The sequence below is a fragment of the Oncorhynchus masou genome, chromosome 20, assembly GCF_036934945.1.
Source record: "Oncorhynchus masou masou isolate Uvic2021 chromosome 20, UVic_Omas_1.1, whole genome shotgun sequence".
In the NCBI taxonomy this organism is placed as follows: domain Eukaryota; kingdom Metazoa; phylum Chordata; class Actinopteri; order Salmoniformes; family Salmonidae; genus Oncorhynchus; species Oncorhynchus masou.
Genome location: NC_088231.1, coordinates 17,221,661 through 17,240,641, shown reverse-complemented (window position 1 = coordinate 17,240,641; position 18,981 = coordinate 17,221,661). Strand labels below are relative to the sequence as shown.

The window sequence follows — 18,981 nt, the reverse complement described above, 5'->3', positions numbered from 1 at the left end:
ATCTGTACCAGTACAGAGGGAGGGGTCCTGAGAGGAGTGGTGTGACTAGTAGATCTGTGGTGTGACCAGTACAGAGGGAGGGGTCCTGAGAGGAGTGGTGTGACTAGTAGATCTGTACCAGTACAGAGGGAGGGGTCCTGAGAGGAGTGGTGTGACTAGTAGATCTGTACCAGTACAGAGGGAGGGGTCCTGTAGAGGAGTGGTGTGACTAGTAGACCAGTACAGAGGGAGGGTCCTGAGAGGAGTGGTGTGACTAGATCTGTACCAGTACAGAGGGAGGGGTCCTGAGAGGAGTGGTGTGACTAGTAGATCTGTACCAGTACAGAGGGAGGGGTCCTGAGAGGAGTGGTGTGACTAGTAGATCTGTACCAGTACAGAGGGAGGGACTGAGAGGAGTGGTGTGACTAGTAGATCTGTACCAGTACAGAGGGAGGGGTCCTGAGAGGAGTGGTGTGACTAGTAGATCTGTACCAGTACAGAGGGAGGGGTCCTGAGAGGAGTGGTGTGACTAGTAGATCTGTACCAGTACAGAGGGAGGGGTCCTGAGAGGAGTGGTGTGACTAGTAGATCTGTACCAGTACAGAGGGAGGGGTCCTGAGAGGAGTGGTGTGACTAGTAGATCTGTACCAGTACAGAGGGGAGGGGTCCTGAGAGGAGTGGTGTGACTAGTAGATCTGTACCAGTACAGAGGGAGGGGTCCTGAGAGGAGTGGTGTGACTGTATCTGTACCAGTACAGAGGGAGGGGTCCTGAGAGGAGTGGTGTGACTAGTAGATCTGTACCAGTACAGAGGGAGGGGTCCTGAGAGGAGTGGTGTGACTAGTAGATCTGTACCAGTACAGAGGGAGGGGTCCTGAGAGTGGTGAGTGGTGAGGAGTGACTAGTAGATCTGTACCAGTACAGAGGGAGGGGTCCTGAGAGGAGTGGTGTGACTAGTAGATCTGTACCAGTACAGAGGGAGGGGTCCTGAGAGGAGTGGTGTGACTAGTAGATCTGTACCAGTACAGAGGGAGGGGTCCTGAGAGGAGTGGTGTGACTAGTAGATCTGTACCAGTACAGAGGGAGGGGTCCTGAGAGGAGTGGTGTGACTGACTGTACCAGTCCTGAGATCTGTACCAGTACAGAGGGAGGGGTCCTGAGAGGAGTGGTGTGACTAGTAGATCTGTACCAGTACAGAGGGATAAACCAATAAGTGACATATGTTTCAGTAAGATTGGATTTTTTGCGTTTACAGCGATGGTTATCAACAGGGATGGAACGTAAGTCACAGAACATAGAGGTTGTGGTGGCAGCTGCAGAGAGGTATTTGGGTGTGCAAGACATAACATCAGAAGAGTTACATGGTGTGTTAAGTGGTGGTGTCCCATCCCTTCAGGTTCTTGGCCTGAGGTAGGACTAAATACATTTAAATAGTGGAGTAGGGTGGTGGTGTTGTTATTTTTTTCTTCTGGGTGTAGTGTCAGATTGTAGGGTATTTGATTATTTGATTATTTATTTTTTCATGCAAAGTATAAGGGAGTTGTACTCCAGTCTAGTAGGTGGCGGTAACATTTATTGGAGGCCAACCGCAGTTAAACCTCTTCAAAGAAGAAGAAAAAGTTAAAAAGAAAGAAAAAAAACAGTTGAAGGGCCCTCTTACTGGTAATCACTCGTGGGGAGCTCATCTCAAATGCTTGTTCTCCGACTTCTCCCACGTGCTGAACACGGACGTCACATATTAATACAATTACCAGGATAACGGCATTTATGGGAGTTAAATGCAACAAAACATTATTTATAAAGAGCAATCTATTAATACGGTTTATGAACACTATAATTTGTTTGTGAACCAGATAGCTGTACTTTTAATTTATGGTTGACGCAGCTTGTCTCTCAGGAGCCCATTGGCATTTCTCAATGAGTTCAAAGCACGTGAATGCATCCAACTTGCATTTACCCGTTCACAACTGGTAATTACCACCTTCCCACTTGGGAAGGCAGCATAAAATTCGATCATCGTCTATAATTCGAAACAACACTGTATAACACAATAATATCTAAATGGATATCCCCATGAAACTGACTGAGATGAAATGGTTCGTATGAAGATGAATTATCCTTCACGATTGACAGTGAGAAATATGGAGTGAGGGTGACGACAAAAATCTGTGTGTAAAGTCGAGGTAAAGAAACACGTGCACATAACGTGATTCAAATCTCTGGGGGAAAGGGATCCAGGAGTCGAGACAGTAAAGTTTACATACTGATCCGCAGCCTCGGCCGTGTCAAGAATATGTTCGTTATATTTTAATGTTTATATGTGTCCACAGGGTGGCAGTGTAGACTAATGTTGGCGGGAGCTATCAATAATATATTAATTATACTGTCATGCTTATCTGTATCCACAAGATGTCACTGTAGGCTTCGAACCGATTTTAATAATGTCGGGGAAGCTAAATCATCGTTACTGCGCTACGTATGAGGTGTTCATTTGCTCAAGTCTATGACCAAATGGGCTATACGCATGATGACATTATAATATAACTGTTCAAATGTTTATATGCATCGAATACACTTTTCAACCCCGAATACATTTAATAGGCAATTAATTTGTGGATAGGATATTTACAGTAAACTCATTAAATAGATTTACATTTACATACATTTAAGTCTTTAGCCGCTCTTATCCAGACTTACAAATTTGAATTCACCTTCTGACATCCAGATAGATCAATCTTCTCCTGAATTTGAGGCTCACAAATTGTTCATGGTCACTACAGTTAGAAAGTCTTTACAGTTATCCCCCGGTCTCCTTTTCAATACAAACCCATCAACTGAATAGGAAACCTGATGAGGTCTTTCTCGATTAATATGGAACCGGCCAGACTCCTCACCTCAGAGTGCTAAGCATTAAACAAGTTTAAAACCATTAACCTTTTATTGCAGTGGGCTAAATCAGGGTCACACAGTGATTCTTGGGAGTCTTAAACAAATCTACTTAGAAACAGAAGAATGCACCTCACACACACAGTTATGGGCTTAAACAAGAAGACACATGGACCATGTCAGATAGAGAGTTGAAATGGATTCCATTTTGAGTTTGCATCCCAAAATTACACTTCATCACAGAAGGCTAAAATATAACAAAACGTTTTTGGCATAGAAACACTGTTGTTTTTTAATCGTCTTAATCAATTATGAAATTATGAAAATATTAACATTCCACCCATGAGGCAACTACAGGGTGCTTTTGGTCATTGACTGGAGGAAAGGGCTAGTACAATGTGGTTGATATCAGAGTCTCGTAGTAAATAACTTTGCTGAGTACATTCTCCTAGTCGCCCCACTCTCAGCGCATCATATAAATCCGGCCAGTGGAATAGCTGGCAGACAGCGTACCGTAGCTGGCCACGGTACTCTGACCTTAATTTCATTACTTTCCGACTGTGTCCCAATTGGCACCATACTCCCTATGTAAGTGAACTGTTTTTGACCAGGGCCCTGGAATAGTAGTGCACTATATATAGGGAATGGGGTGCCATTTAAGATGTACTTCTCTCTCTCAAAGCAAAGTAATGAATGATGGTTTAGAGCTGAAGTGGTCATTAATCTTGCCTGTGTGTCCTGATACTCTTCCTTTCACTTTCTTCTTTCATCAGTGACAACTGATTGCTGTTAACCCATCATGTCACTTCAGTTCAGTGATTGTAAAGGGATAGATTATAAGTCAGGGGTCAGGGGTCACTGATGGAAGAAGTCAGTGAAAGGAAGAGTAATGGGATTGCTGTTAACCCATCATGTCAGTTCAGTGATTGTAAAGGGATCAATTATAGATCAGGGGTCAGGGGTCACTGATGAAAGAAGTCAGTGAAAGGAAGAGTAATGGGATTGCTGTTAACCCATCATGTCAGTTCAGTGATTGTAAAGGGACAGATTATAGAGGTAGCTTCTTGTACTTTGTGTATGACATGTTTTCTCTTTGCCTCTTTTCTAAGCCTTTCTAGTTTACAATCTGGGAGAGTAGCCTAGTTGTCTCTGGCCCTGTTAAGCTCGGGCACCGCCCGACTGACCTTCTCTATTTTTATAATAAGGTGATAGACTGAATGTCATTTGTCCTGCTGGCTGTCCCACTGCTCCCTCATTCACATACAATTCATTTAGCAGTCCCTTTTCATAGCAGCAACTGCTGCTGGCCTTGAAGTCAGTATCTGTCTGATAAAAGACATCACAAAATACCCTGTATTAGGCCTACATTCTAGGATATAGACATTGTAGGGTATAGAGATGTATTAGCTACACACACACGTACACACACACTCTCTCTCTCTCTCTCTCTCTCTCTCTCTCTCTCTCTCTCTCTCTCTCTCTCTCTCTCTCTCTCTCTCTCTCTCTGTGATGTTAAAATATTAATGAAGCACATGCAGTGGCTGGATCAATAGGGTGGGCAACTTTCCCAGTCTGTACAGGTTGGCTGTGCTACAGTAGATTGCCACTTTGTACCACCGACCAGATGGATGACGATATTAATAGTTCATATAGCTGGGAATGAGGCCCTTGCAAATGACTCTGCTATTGACCACCACACACACACACACACACACACACACACACACACACACACACACACACACACACACACACACACACACACACACACACACACACACACACACAGACACACAGACACACAGAGAGAGAGAGACACACACACACACACAGAGAGAGACACACACACACACACACACACACACACACACACACACACACACACAGATACCTTTTTGTTGGGTAGTCTATATTATCCCAGCCGTGGGTTTGAAATATGATGTAATTGTATATGTCATTGTACGTCCTTAACCTCCAACAGAATAGATTGCTTTAATAAACCCTCTACTGGAAGCTCATTCTGTTGATTGAACACTCAAATCTTCTAAAAGGAATCCACTCTTCATGTTGTATTATAGAAGATACGGTATTATGCCATGTACATGCATTCTGTTCTGACGTGTCGCCATGCTGCATGGCCCATTCATACCCGACCTCTACTATTGTGACATCCACTAAAGGGAAGAGAATAAAGTCTGTCACGCGGGCGCGCTCTGCTTGTCACCATTGACTGCTGCACACGGAGGAAACGGTACGCTGCTCTCTCTCGGGCACTATCTCTTATCTCACCCGCCTTCCAGTCCATTGTTGACTGGAATACGATACGAAGATCCTGCTTCCAGGCAGGTTTTCTACAAGTGTTCTACTGCTCAGTATGCCAGAACGCATGGACTAATTTAACGACGATGGCTTCGTTGCGAATGGTCGCCAAACTCCGGGCTGGAGTTGTCGGATGTACTAAACCGTTCCGCTACGCACTCAAAACAACCCGACCTCCGGTGAAATTACTGCATACGGTAAACTGAAACTACTGTGTGGGAGTAGTGAAAGGAGTGTGCTACGCTGTAGCAATACTTTATAGATGGGACCGCCGCGTCGTTATGTAGACATCCAAACTAGGGCTTTGTGTCTTCACAAGTTTTGCACAGTAGTCTGTTGTTGTAGGCCTGCACTGTACATGCTCTGTTGGTTTGGGAAACCGGTAGAGTTCGAATGAACTGTCAAATAGTGAGATTGTTGAGCGAGGGTGTCATGCACGTCGCTGTTTCAAATATTTAGTCTTCGTTTCCATCTTAAACGGCACTACTTTGAAGTACACTAGATTGTAACAGAATTACAGACCCTTGAACTAATCAATTGGCCTACCGTGAAAAAGATATAGGCGGTCTAGAGAATACAGTGATGCATTTCAATTAGCAAAGCATTGAATCAAGAGAGGGTTTTCCCATTCATTTCATCACGTCTTGACATGTTGTTGAATGAGGACTAAATAGGTTTCTTCTCTCTGAATATATTCATATAATGTAGTGAAACTGAATGCAGAAGACCGGTTGGGGATCACACACACACACACACACACACACACACACACACACACACACACACACACACACACACACACACACACACACACACACACACACACACACCCTTGAATTGAATGATTCTCTCTCTCTCTTTGTCCTCCTTTTCCCCTCTTGTTCTCCTTAGCTTCAGATGACTGCACTAAAGTGTCACCTATCCCATGCATAATTAATAAGTTACTGTAAGAGCTCAGTGATTTCCCAACTAGAATGTCAACACCATGTCACCCAGAGTGTTGGCATGACAATTAATAATAATACCTAGTCCCCAAGGGCTAATGAGGACACTAATGAGGTTCTTCTCCAAGTTAATGAAGAATGCAATGTGAATTATGTGAAACCTCACCCGTGTGTCAGATTAATATAAACATTGTGTGTGTGTGTGTGTGTGTGTGTGTGTGTGTGTGTGTGTGTGTGTGTGTGTGTGTGTGTGTGTGTGTGTGTGTGTGTGTGTGATGTCTGGCCTCCTTAATGAACTGTTTACTGTTTCATTAGAATGATGGCCGTCTGGCAGACACCAGTCAGCAAAGCACAAGAGTGTTGTTAAGGAAGGTGCAGCCAGCCTTCCAATATCACATAGGAAGTCTTGGCCCGAGGCCTGAGGGGTCATTTAATGTGCTTTGATCCCAGTAGACGTGTCCCTGTACCACCCATACCTTACTACTGCTGCTGTGCTGTATCTCTGTCTCTCTGACCCTGCACTTCACTTCGGTCATTCTGTGGGGAATTACATTTGTGCAACGTCATCACATATGGTGAATAAACTAAGTGTACAAAATATTCCATGACACAGACTGATCAGGTGAATCCAGCTAAAAGATATGATCCTTATTGATGTCGCTTGTTAAATCCACTTCAACCAGTGTTGACGAAGGGGAGGAGACCGGTTAAATAAGGATTTTTTTAAAGCCTTGAGACAATTGAGAATGTCTGCCATTCAGAGGGTGAATGGGCAAGGCAGAATATTTAAGTGCCTTTGAATGGGGTATGGTAGTAGGTGTCAAGAACCGCAACGCTGCTGGCTTTTTCACGCTGAGCAGTTTCTTCTTTGTCTCAAGAATGGTCCACCACCCAAAGGACATCCAGCCAACTTTACACAACTGTGGGAAGGAAGCATTGGCGTCATGGGCCAGCATCCCTGTGGAACGTTTTCGACACCTTGTAGAGTCAATCCCCCACGAATTGAGGCTGTTCTGAGAACAAAAGGTGGGGTGGTGCAACTCAATATTTAGGAAGGTGTTCCTAATGTGAGGGTATACTCAGTGTACAATTACCCCACATTTTCTACACAGCACCACACATCACTGTCAGCCAGAATGGAAGGGGGAGTTGAGTTTTCATAGTCACACATCAATGACTATCACCACAGAACAGCTGGGTAGATTGATACTTTTGTGAACGCAGCCCGGCTTCCGGAGGGGGAAGGACCTCAAAGTGTAACAGTATAACTTTAGACCGTCCCCTCGCCCATACCCGGGCGCGAACCAGGGACCCTCTGCACACATCAACAACAGTCACCCACAAAGCATCGTAACCCATCAGCAAGGGGAACTCCAAGGTCTCAAAAGCGTCACGATTGAAACGCTATTTAGCGCGCACCACCGCTAACTAGCTAGCCGTTTCACATCCGTTACAAAAGCAACAACATGACACTGATGGAGCATCGTCATCTGGTTGTCACATAGCCCCCCCCACCAGACACTGACAGATGCGCACACACTGTTTATCTGCTCCTGACAGGCCCTCTTGTCTGATGAGTCAGTGTGTAATTGAGAGGCTTTTATCCATCTAGAGCCGTGATTGGAGGAAATTACAGGAGTCAGTCGTCCAATCAATAGATCTGACTGGCTGCCCATCTATCTGTTTGTCAGGGCCGTGTTCAGCAGGGAACCGTTTGTGTAATTAATGCTTGGATAAGCTTATTTACTATTATGTATTGATTTATTTTCCCCTCTTTATGCGGTGCGCGCTGCACCGAACACCGCAAGAATTTTCACAGTGAATAATTTTAATGTTTGTTTATGTGTCAATTAATCCCGTAAAGGATGGGTTGCCAACTGGTGATTTGACACGAAAATAAAAAGTCACTCATTCATTCATACATTGTCTTCTCAATGGACAATATGGGTAGTAGCTTATCCCCTGGTCTCCTTTTCAAAACATATCCACCAACTGAATAGGACCCCTGATGCAATCTTTCTCGATTTAATATGGAACAGGCCAGACTCTTCACCTTAGAGTGCTGAGCATTAAGAGTTTAAAATCCAGAAGTGCGTTATTCGCTACCGCAGACTGCAGTTAAAGGATGTCGTGTTTGGAAATGAAAACCCCTGGGGTTATTTTTAACTGGATGTATTAGTCATTGTAGCATGATTCCAGACTGTCAGTGCCACTTCCCATCTCTATCTGCCTTTGTGAAACAAGAGCACCTTGGTTCGACCCAGATAAGCTAATATGAAAAATGCTGAGTTGAGGAGTAACGGGGTATATGAATATGGGCGTTATGTCCTTCAATATGCCCTTCCACATGACCAGGGGGTATAAGCCAAACATTAACAGCAGGAAGCTAGGAGCTTGGTTCTACTCTCCCTCTCTCTCTCTCTGCTCTCTCTGCTCTCTCTGCTCTCTCTGCTCTCTCTCTCTCTCTCTCTCTCTCTCTGCTCTCTCTCTCTCTCTCTCTCTCTCTCTCTCTCTCTTCTCCCTCTCTCTCTGCTCTCATCTCTCTCTCTGCTCTCATCTCTCTCTCTGCTCTCCTCTCTCTCTCTGCTCTCATCTCCCTCTCTGCTGCTCTCCTCTCTCTCTCTGCTCTCCTCTCTCTCTCTTTCTGTCTGTGGCTATTAAATCAATGATGACGCAGATAGATAATAATAATAATAATAATAATAGGAAAAATAATAATACTCAGTGAGTAATAAAAATGAACAGGACAATAAAGAAAGAAATGAATGAGGACAACAATGAAATAGTTAAGAAAAACCGTTAGCATTGTTGTTATGGGTGTGGCAGGAGGTTCCATATACTGCAGGTAATCTGGCACAAAGAGGTCTCTCTCTCAGCACACCCCACACTGCAACAATGTGTGGTGGCTGTAGCAACACAGGTCATATTTCACTCCAGTATGACAGTAATTGGGAGACTGGGGAGCCAGAGCACCATGGTATCTAAACCACTCAACCACTCTATCCATCCATTGTTATTCTAGCCATCCATGCTGCCTTCTGCATGGCATTTGCCTGAGGCCTGAAGCTATAGTAACTCCTTTGTCAGATCTCAATTGGATAAAATCGGCTGTTGTATAGTGGGCTGTCATTTTAAAGGTTTATGGCTGCATATTGCTACCACTGCACTCCCATATTCCTTCTTTATAACCAGAGCCTATTGGGGATTTATCCTGATTTAATGGGAAATGTGGGTTGCCAAATTATATCCTCCAAAAAGCCAGGAGAATGGAGTTGTAATTTCACTCGCTGCTTAACTGTTGGCCCACACAACAACAAACTATGAGGATGGTAATGATGGATGTTCCTATTAATCTGTATTGTGAGAGTGAGTGAGACCCCCCACCCCCCCACCCCCCAGCTGCAGAGCAAGAACTAGCCAGCTCACTGTCACTGATTCACCTCCAGCTAAAGCAGACTTGTCAGAACCCATTAGTTGTAGTATCCAGCCTTATTCCACACTCAATGTAACCAACATTGCTTTCTTCAGTTCTATACAGCCTCCTAGTCAAGTGTCCATCCTGCTATTCCATTTGTGTAACCAACATTGCTTTCTTCAGTTCTATACAGCCTCCTAGTCAAGTGTCCATCCTGCTATTCCATTTGTGTAACCATCATTGCTTTCTTCAGTTCTATACAGCCTCCTAGTCAAGTGTCCATCCTGCTATTCCATTGTGTAACCATCATTGCTTTCTTCAGTTCTATACAGCCTCCTAGTCAAGTGTCCATCCTGCTATTCCATTTGTGTAACCATCATTGCTTTCTTCAGTTCTATACAGCCTCCTAGTCAAGTGTCCATCCTGCTATTCCATTTGTGTAACCAACATTGCTTTCTTCAGTTCTATACAGCCTCCTAGTCAAGTGTCCATCCTGCTATTCCATTTGTGTAACCAACATTGCTTTCTTCAGTTCTATACAGCCTCCTAGTCAAGTGTCCATCCTGCTATTCCATTTGTGTAACCATCATTGCTTTCTTCAGTTCTATACAGCCTCCTAGTCAAGTGTCCATCCTGCTATTCCATTTGTGTAACCAACATTGCTTTCTTCTAGTTCTATACAGCCTCCTAGTCAAGTGTCCATCCTGCTATTCCATTTGTGTAACCATCATTGCTTTCTTCAGTTCTATACAGCCTCCTAGTCAAGTGTCCATCCTGCTATTCCATTTGTGTAACCAACATTGCTTTCTTCAGTTCTATACAGCCTCCTAGCCTCCTAGTCCATCATTGTGTCCATCCTGCTATTCCATTTGTGTAACCAACATTGCTTTCTTCAGTTCTATACAGCCTCCTAGTCAAGTGTCTATCCTGCTATTCCATTTGTGTAACCAACATTGTTTTCTTCAGTTCTATACAGCCTCCTAGTCAAGTGTCCTTCCTGCTATTCCATTGTGTAACCAACATTGCTTTCTTCAGTTCTATACAGCCTCCTAGTCAAGTGTCCATCCTGCTATTCCATTGTGTAACCAACATTGCTTTCTTCAGTTCTATACAGCCTCCTAGTCAAGTGTCCATCCTGCTATTCCATTTGTGTAACCATCATTGCTTTCTTCAGTTCTATACAGCTTCCTAGTCAAGTGTCCATCCTGCTATTCCATTTGTGTAACCAACATTGCTTTCTTCAGTTCTATACAGCCTCAGTCAAGTGTCCATCCTGCTATTCCATTTGTGTAACCATCATTGTTTTGCTCAGGTCTGCACCACTAGCTTCAATCACGTAGGCCTTTAAATGCCTTGCAGATCTTAGGCCATTGACAAACCGCTTTTAAACCAGCCTCCTAGTAACAAAAATATCCATTGTAGTCCGAGGCCAAATGCAAACTATTAGTCTAGACTTAATTCATCGCACCCTGGATTTTACAATGCCCAGGGAACCAATGTAATGAATGTGGTGTGTCCGTTTAGAGACTCTTCATTAGTATTCCCTTCCCCCATCGGACCGCACCACACTCCTTTATTATAGAGTAGGGATGTGTCCCAAATGGCACCCTATTACCTATTTAGTGCACTACTTTTTTCTTTCTTTTTTTTACTGTTTTCAGTTTTACACACAAGATAACACAAAACAATATTAATAATATATATACATTTTTTTTTAACCTTTTTAAAGATACTGTACTTTAGACAAGTTAAACACACCGGGCAGAAGGCTATAAAGGTTAAAGGGCAATCTGTAGTACAGGGACAGAGCAAACACCATTGTTCCTGTAAACCACATTGTCAGAGTCAAGGCCCGCGGGCCACATCCGGCCCGCGAGAAGGTTTTTTACGGCCCCTGGGATGATCTTGATTTATTATTAGAACCGGCCCGCAGACCGCAGAAAACGGAAGCCCGCAGATCTTTTACACGCACCAATACTACATTTCCCACAATGCAACGGTGACGCACCGAGCAGTGGCTGCTTCATTTCAATATTTATTGGCACAGCAGTCGTCAGCATCACAGTAAAATTAACTTTCAGATACCCATCAAAAATGGCAAAACGGAAGGTGGACACTGAGAACCGGGGTTTCAAACAAGGTGGGAGTCGGAGTATATGTTCACGGAGGTAGCTGGAAAACCTGTGTGTCTTCTGTGTGGAGAAAGTGTGGCGGTACTGAAAGAGTATAATCTGAGACGACATTATGAAACGAAACACGCGGACAAAAACAAGAATATGGACATGGAACAAAGGCTACAAAGGCAGAGGAATTAAAACGAGGCCTCAAATCTCGACAGGCTCTGTTCAAAAAAGCCAAATCACAAGGCCAGGCTGCTGTCAAGGCCAGTTTTATTTTGGCAGAAGAGATCGCTAAATCAGCCCGGCCATTTACGGAGGGGATTTCATCAAAAACTGCATGATTAAAGTTTGTGACTAAGTTTGCCCAGAAAAAAGGCAACTCTTTTTAAATGTGAGTCTGAGCAGAAACACCATTGCCGAGAGAGTAGACCAGTTGTCCATCAATCTAAAAGAGCAGCTTGTGAAAAAGGGAAAAGATTTCATTGCATATTCCTTGGCTGTGGATGAGAGCACCGACATTTCTGACATTGCCCAGTTGTCAATTTTCATCCGCAGAGTGGACTCCAGCCTAAGCGTGACAGAGGAGTTTTTGGCTTTACGTCCTATGCATGGCACAACTACGGGGCATGATTTGTATGAAGAGGTGTCAAGATGTGTAAATGAGATGGAGCTGCCTTGGGAAAAACTCGTGGGTTTGACAACCGACGGAGCACCTGCGATGTGTGGACACAGGAGCGGACTGGTGGCGAAGATACGGGAAAAGATGCAAGAGGAAAATCGACAGGTGAGCTGACAGCTTATCATTGTATCATACACCAGGAAGCGTTGTGCGGTAAAGCCTTGAAAATGGAGCATGTAATGAGCATCATCACGCGCACAGTTAACTTTATCAGAGCCAAAGGTTTGAATCACCGCCAGTTCAAGGCATTTCTGACGGAGTTAGAAACGGAGCATGGTGATTTGCCTTATCACACAGAGGTGCGATGGCTAAGCCAGGGAAAGGTGCTTCAAAGATGTTTCGAGCTTCGTGAGGAGATTTGTCTGTTCTTGGACAGCAAAGGGAAAGACACAACACAACTCCGAGACGAAATGTTTCTGTGTGAAATGGCTTTTCTGTGTGACATTACGAGTCATCTGAATGCAATGAACTTGCAGCTGCAGGGTCGGGATCATGTCATCTCTGATATGTACAGTACAGTGAAGGCATTTAAAACCAAACTGACTCTGTGGGAGACGCAGATGCGGAAAGAAAATTTGAGCCACTTTCCCAGCTGCCAGACCATGAAAGAGAAGCTCTCTACCAGTGCGTTCCCGAGCGCACAGTTGGCTGATAAAATAGGTATGCTTGCCGCTGACTTTCGACGCCGATTTGCTGACTTTGAAGCACAAAAAAGCAGGTTGGAACTGCTCGGTAACCCATTTGCTGTTGACGTGGAAAGCTCACCACCAAACCTCCAAATGGAGTTGATTGACCTCCAATGCAATGATGCACTGAGGGCAAAATATGCGGCAGTGGGTGCTGCGGAGTTCGCCCGTTTCCTCCCCGACACAATGCCCCAGCTGCGCATCCAGGCTGCTCAAACGTTGTCTATGTTTGGCAGCACATACCTGTGTGAACAACTTTTTTCTTTGATGAACCTGAACAAAACATCACACAGAAGTCGACTTACTGCTGAACACCTCCACTCAATTCTGAGGATTTCCTCAGCTCAGAGCCTTACCCCGAACATTGATGAACTTGTGGAAAAGATGGGACACCACCAAGTATCACCCTCAACCTCAAACAAGTGAACATTACTGTGCAATCACATATTTAGAGTTTTTACTCAGTTCAAGTTTAAAAGTTAAAGTTTAATATTTGTTTTCACTGCATGTTACTTCTCCTTAAACAAAGTGTTGTTTTTGATTAATAGATTTTTGCACTTTATTTTATTGTATTTCAATCCAATTATATTTTAAAAATATTTCAGTTGAGTGGATGATAGAAAATTGCTATTATTGTTTTTTTCTTTGAAGTAAATTTAGCCCACTTTTGCTAAAATAGAAAATATAGGCTACTGATGGTGCCTTGAATACCGGTTTCTTTCATTTAATGTTCATGTTATGGGGATTTTTATATAAAGGAAATTTGTCTTTTGTGTCTGTTGAAAATTAAAGATTACTGACAGAGCCATAAGAAAATATTGCTTTATTTATCTGATCATATTGGAATATATTTGTTAGGTTTTCAGTAGGTTCAATTAGGTTCACTAGACTATATCGTCATTTAAAAATTTTTCAATGAACATTCGAACAGTCCGGCCCTCGGCTTGTAGCTAAATTTTTATTTGGCCCTCCGTCCATTTGACTTTGACACCCCTGCTGTAAACAGTCAAGGGATGGGGGTGGAGAAATGCAACCACTCACAGACAGTCAGACCGACCATCTACTGGACCAAAAATCAAGTTTACAATGCTTTAAAAGAAAAAAAATGAATCGTATAATTTCATGTAAGCGTGAACAAAATGTTTAAAAAAAACAAAAAAACAGGGCAAAACAAGCTCACATTTTAGTCGCTGACTGGGCAAGATGAACAAGGCATCCGCAGGTCAATCAATAAGCACATCATCTTCACCTTAATGCCCAGTTCTGTAGTATTAGCCGTCTAGCTAAAAGAGTTGTATAAGCATCAGTGTCCGACTGGATTCTTGATAGGGGGGTACCTAAGGGCAGTACTCCAAAAAGGGCTGTAAGGGGAGATGGATCTATAACAGTGTCATATATATCAGAGAAACATTTAAATATTAATTCCCAGAAACCTGACAGTTTATGACAGCCCCAAAACATATACTCAACAGTGTGGCTGGTTCCATTTTACATCTGACACAGGTAGGATCAAAATCAGAGAATATTCTTCCAAGTTTGGCCCCAGACCAGTGGATACGGTGAACCACCTTGAATTGAATGAGGCTGTGTCTAGTGCTAAAAGAGGACGAGTGCACCCTGTGCAGCACAGATTCCCAGGCGCCTTCCCCAAGTTCCTCCCCCAAATCCTTTTCCCATCAACTCTTTAAAGACACCAAATAGGGGTTCTGTAAGTCATTAACGATTGCATATACATCTGAAATTGTGCCCCTAGGAAGCTTGTTCAGCTCAAAAATGCTCTCTATAGCTGTGTTCGCAGGCCTATGGGGAAATTCAGGTATGTTAGCTCTGACAAAGTTCCTAGTCTGGTGATAGTGGAAAAAGTGGGATTGGGGGAGGTTGAACTTTTCCTGTAGCTGAGCAAAAGAGGCAAATGTATCATCAAATAATAATTGGGCTAGCGAGGAGAGGCCTAGTGAGTGCCAGATGGCAAAAGCCCCATCATTCAAAGTTGGAGGAAATAAAATGTTCTGATTGATTGGGCCTGATAGAGAAAAGCCTCAGAGGCTAAAGGCAAAACGGAACTGATTCCAAATTTTAAGAGACTGCTTTACAATTGGGTTGACACACCTTTTGCCTAGGGACACTGGGACTTTCTACCAATCCGTGGTACCTTTCCATCCAAAATAAAATACATGAATGTTTGATCTAGTGAATTAAAAAAAGATTTTGGAATAAAAATGGGTAAACATTGAAATAAATATAAATATAAAAATTTGGGCAAAACATTCATTTTAGTGACATTTATCCTTCCAATAAGAGAGGTAGCGAATTCCAAAAAGTAAAACATTGTTTCAAACTGTCTGCTAGAGCAACAAAGTTTTCCTGAAACAAATTTGAATATTTCCTTGTCACTTTAACTCCCAAGTAGTGAATTGATCCCGGACAATCCTAAACTGAAAACTTGCAAAAGAGCACTTTAAAGCAGCCTTATTTACAGGAAAAATCTCACTCTTGCCTAGATTCAGCTTGTACCCTGAGATTGATCCAAACTTTTTAAGAACAGATAAGGCACGTGGCAATGAGGTATCAGGGTTGAAGATGAACAAAAGGAGGTTGTCAGCATATATCAAAACTTTCTGCTCTAAGCCCGTCCTGATTATACCTTGAATGGCATCATTAGAGCGTAGTAGAATGGTGAGCGGCTCGATTGCCAAAGCAAACAGCAAGGGGGAGAGTGGACAACCCTGTCTGGATCCGCGGTGCTTTAGTACACTACTTTTGACCAGAGCCCAACAGTTGGGACGCAGCCTAGCATTCAGAAGATGGATGGTGGGACATCACTCAGGCAGAGAGGTTTATGTGTCTACTGTGCTCCCATTCTGTGTCAATACCATTCTCTGTGACTGCATCACTACTCGTCTTTGTGAGAGGAATTGACGTGTTGAACGCACCAAACTGTCTGTTCAAACTAAAACACAGCTCAGACACCCATACATACCCCACAAGACATGCCACCAGGGGTCTCTTCACAGTCACCAAGTCCAGAATAGACTCTGGGAACCGCACAGTATTACATAGAGCCATGACTACATGGAACTCTCTTCCACATCAAGTAACTCAAGCAAGCAGTAAAATCGTATTTAAAAAGCACAAAGTGCACTGTGAAGACACACACACACACTGTGATATTGTAGTATTGTGGATATTATATTGTAGGTTTGTAGTATTAGAGTAATGGTGTAATTATGTGTTGTAACTGTTTAATCCTGTTTGGAACCTTGGCAGCAGCTGATGGGGATCCTAATGTTTGAATACTAAATGGACATTAATACCTACTATTTCATAAATGGGTTGTGACAGAAAAACTGAGTGGTGATATCCCCTGAGAGGCTATTTGTTGCCAGTTTCCTTAGGATTTCAGTCCTGTGGTATCCAGTAGAGGCTCAGTTTCCATGGGATTTCAGTTCTGTGGTATCCAGTAGAGGCTCAGTTTCCATGGGATTTCAGTCCTGTGGTATCCAGTAGGGCTCAGTTTCCATGGGATTTCAGTTCTGTGGTATCCAGTAGAGGCTCAGTTTCCATGGGATTTCAGTCATCCAGGGGCTCATTTCCAGGGATTTCAGTTCTGTGGTATCCAGTAGAGGCTCAGTTTCCATGGGATTTCAGTTCTGAGGTATCCAATAGAGGCTCAGTTGAGGAACTATCGACATGCATTCTCCTCCAATTGGAGTTTCTGCCTTTTTGAAGTTCTTTACCTCAGGGAATAAAGTTCCATGACTGTAAAATGGGTTTTGCCTGTCCATATTCTAACCTTCAGAATGATACACTGGTGTTAAAGATTTGATCAGATATAGTTAGCCTACAACAAAGAGGAATTACAACAGTAGTGACATAAACATACTATTTTCAGGCGATGTCAAGTAGTCTTGGACGGTGTACCATGTATCGGGTTTATTTTAAAGTACCGACGGTATGCTTTTCAATACCGCCAATTAAAAACATTTCTATTGTATGTTTACAAATGGCACAGGGAACAACCGTGACAATTCACTGTTGAGCAGCACAAGAGAGGTGATTCACTACTAATGTTTGCCTGCTAAATATCTTAACTAGAAGTTAACTATCTAACTATTTTCTCCAGCTCAGGGCTCCAGCTATACATTTGGCTTGCTAACTTGCTGGCTTGCAAGATCACCCTGTGTTATAGAAGTTCACAAACACTCTTCAAAAGTTGTCTAAACTGTCACCCAACAGAGAAGAATGTCTTATTGCCTCAGTGTCAGATTGCTGTCCGGCTGGCTGGCTGGCTGGCTGGTGCCCTGTGGCTAAATCTGCTGCCTCACTCCTGTCAGTCAGCCAGTGCCACAGTAACCACTATCTTAAGGAACACCCTGTTTGGGTAATAATGAATATAAACATGCAGTGCTTGACTTGGGCTGGAGCTGTCCGGAGCGCTGTACCAACGATAGACCACAGCCAGTCATTTCAAATGGGAACAAATGAGCCAAAGGGTGGGTAGAACAAGCAAGGAGGTGGGCAGAGCCAAGCACGAGCTAGTGAGATCCTATTGTTGCGCTCGAGCATGTATTTGCATATTTCCATTTGAACACCTACTCTGAAGTGCGCCATTCTTTGAAACAGGCAAAGGGTAAAGTCTACAAAACATAGTCCACTCTGTTCATAACAGATTATATTTTTGGGAACAGAACTATATTCAGATCAAATGTTTCATCGTTGAGTAAATGATCAGAAGGTCGGCCCAGATCCATCTCATTCCATCTTCTCCCACTGCTGTTCACAACAGTGAGCTTCCTCTCACTAACATATCTGCAGGGTTTGATGGGGATGGGTACAACTAAACTCAGTCTGATGGGGTTCTGATGGGGGTACAACAGTTGAACTAAACTCACTGTCTGATGGGTTCTGATGGGGGTACAACAGTTGTACTAAACTCAGATCTGATGGGTTCTGATGTCTGGGGTTCTGACAACAGTTGAAAACTAAACTGATGGGGGTACAACAGTCTGATGGGTTCTGATGGGGTACAACAGTTGAACTAAACTCAGTCTGATGGGTTCTGATGGGGTACAACAGTTGAACTAAACTCAGTCTGATGGGTTCTGATGGGGGTACAACAGTTGAACTAAACTCAGTCTGATGGGTTCTGATGGGGGTACAACAGTTGAACTAAACTCAGTCTGATGGGTTCTGATGGGGTACAACAGTTGAACTAAACTCAGTCTGATGGGTTCTGATGGGGGTACAACAGTTGTACTAAACAGTCTGATGGGTTCTGAAAACTTGAACAAACTCAGTCTGATGGGTTCTGATGGGGGTACAACAGTTGTACTAAACTCAGTCTGATGGGTTCTGATGGGGTACAACAGTTGTACTAAACTCAATCTGATGGGTGATGGGGTACAACAGTACTAAACAGTTGATGGATGGGTTCTGATGGGGGTACAACAGTTGAACTAAACTCATGAGGCATTTAAGTTATATTCTTCAAGAATAAATAGTTACATATCGTTAACGTATAAGTCCAAAAATGAATATAGCAACTGCAGATTGCCCTTTTTTAACTATCTATTAATGAAACACTGATGTCAGTAAGGAATGTATCTGTGACGGGAGGTGCACTGACACATTCTCAATGACCCTGGCTAGCTGTCACCCTGCTCCTAATCAATTCCAGATATTCCAGATTTGTAATGGTGAATCTGAATCCATGATGAAGGGTGAGGAGTAATGAGTCAGCTCAATGATTGGCCAAAAATCAAGGAATAGAATTGGATTGACACTCCGTTAATGGCTGCTGATGAGAACCGATCAGTGAAATGAATGCTCTTTGAAATGTCAAGTAGCCCAGGGCCCTGTATTCATAAAGCATCACAGTCATAGGAGTGCTGATCTAGGATCAGGTTCCCCCTGTCCATGTGATCTTAGGAGCGCTGATCCTAGATACTCTGAGA

General features: G+C 43.3%; 1 protein-coding gene across 2 annotated transcripts in view; it reads left to right on the top strand.

Annotated features, from left to right (window-relative positions):
- The first annotated feature begins 5,086 nt into the window (after window positions 1-5,086).
- Window positions 5,087-18,981, top strand: part of LOC135507058 (calcium uniporter protein, mitochondrial-like) — a 35,612-nt gene continuing 21,717 nt past the window's right edge. Inside the window, exon 1 of one of the 2 annotated variants that reach the window (XM_064926579.1) lies at window positions 5,087-5,380. In XM_064926579.1, the coding sequence (XP_064782651.1) occupies window positions 5,270-5,380 (111 nt within the window). In that variant the 5' untranslated portion in view covers window positions 5,087-5,269. The remainder of the gene's footprint in view (window positions 5,381-18,981) is intronic. The other variant, XM_064926580.1, reaches the window with a different exon arrangement.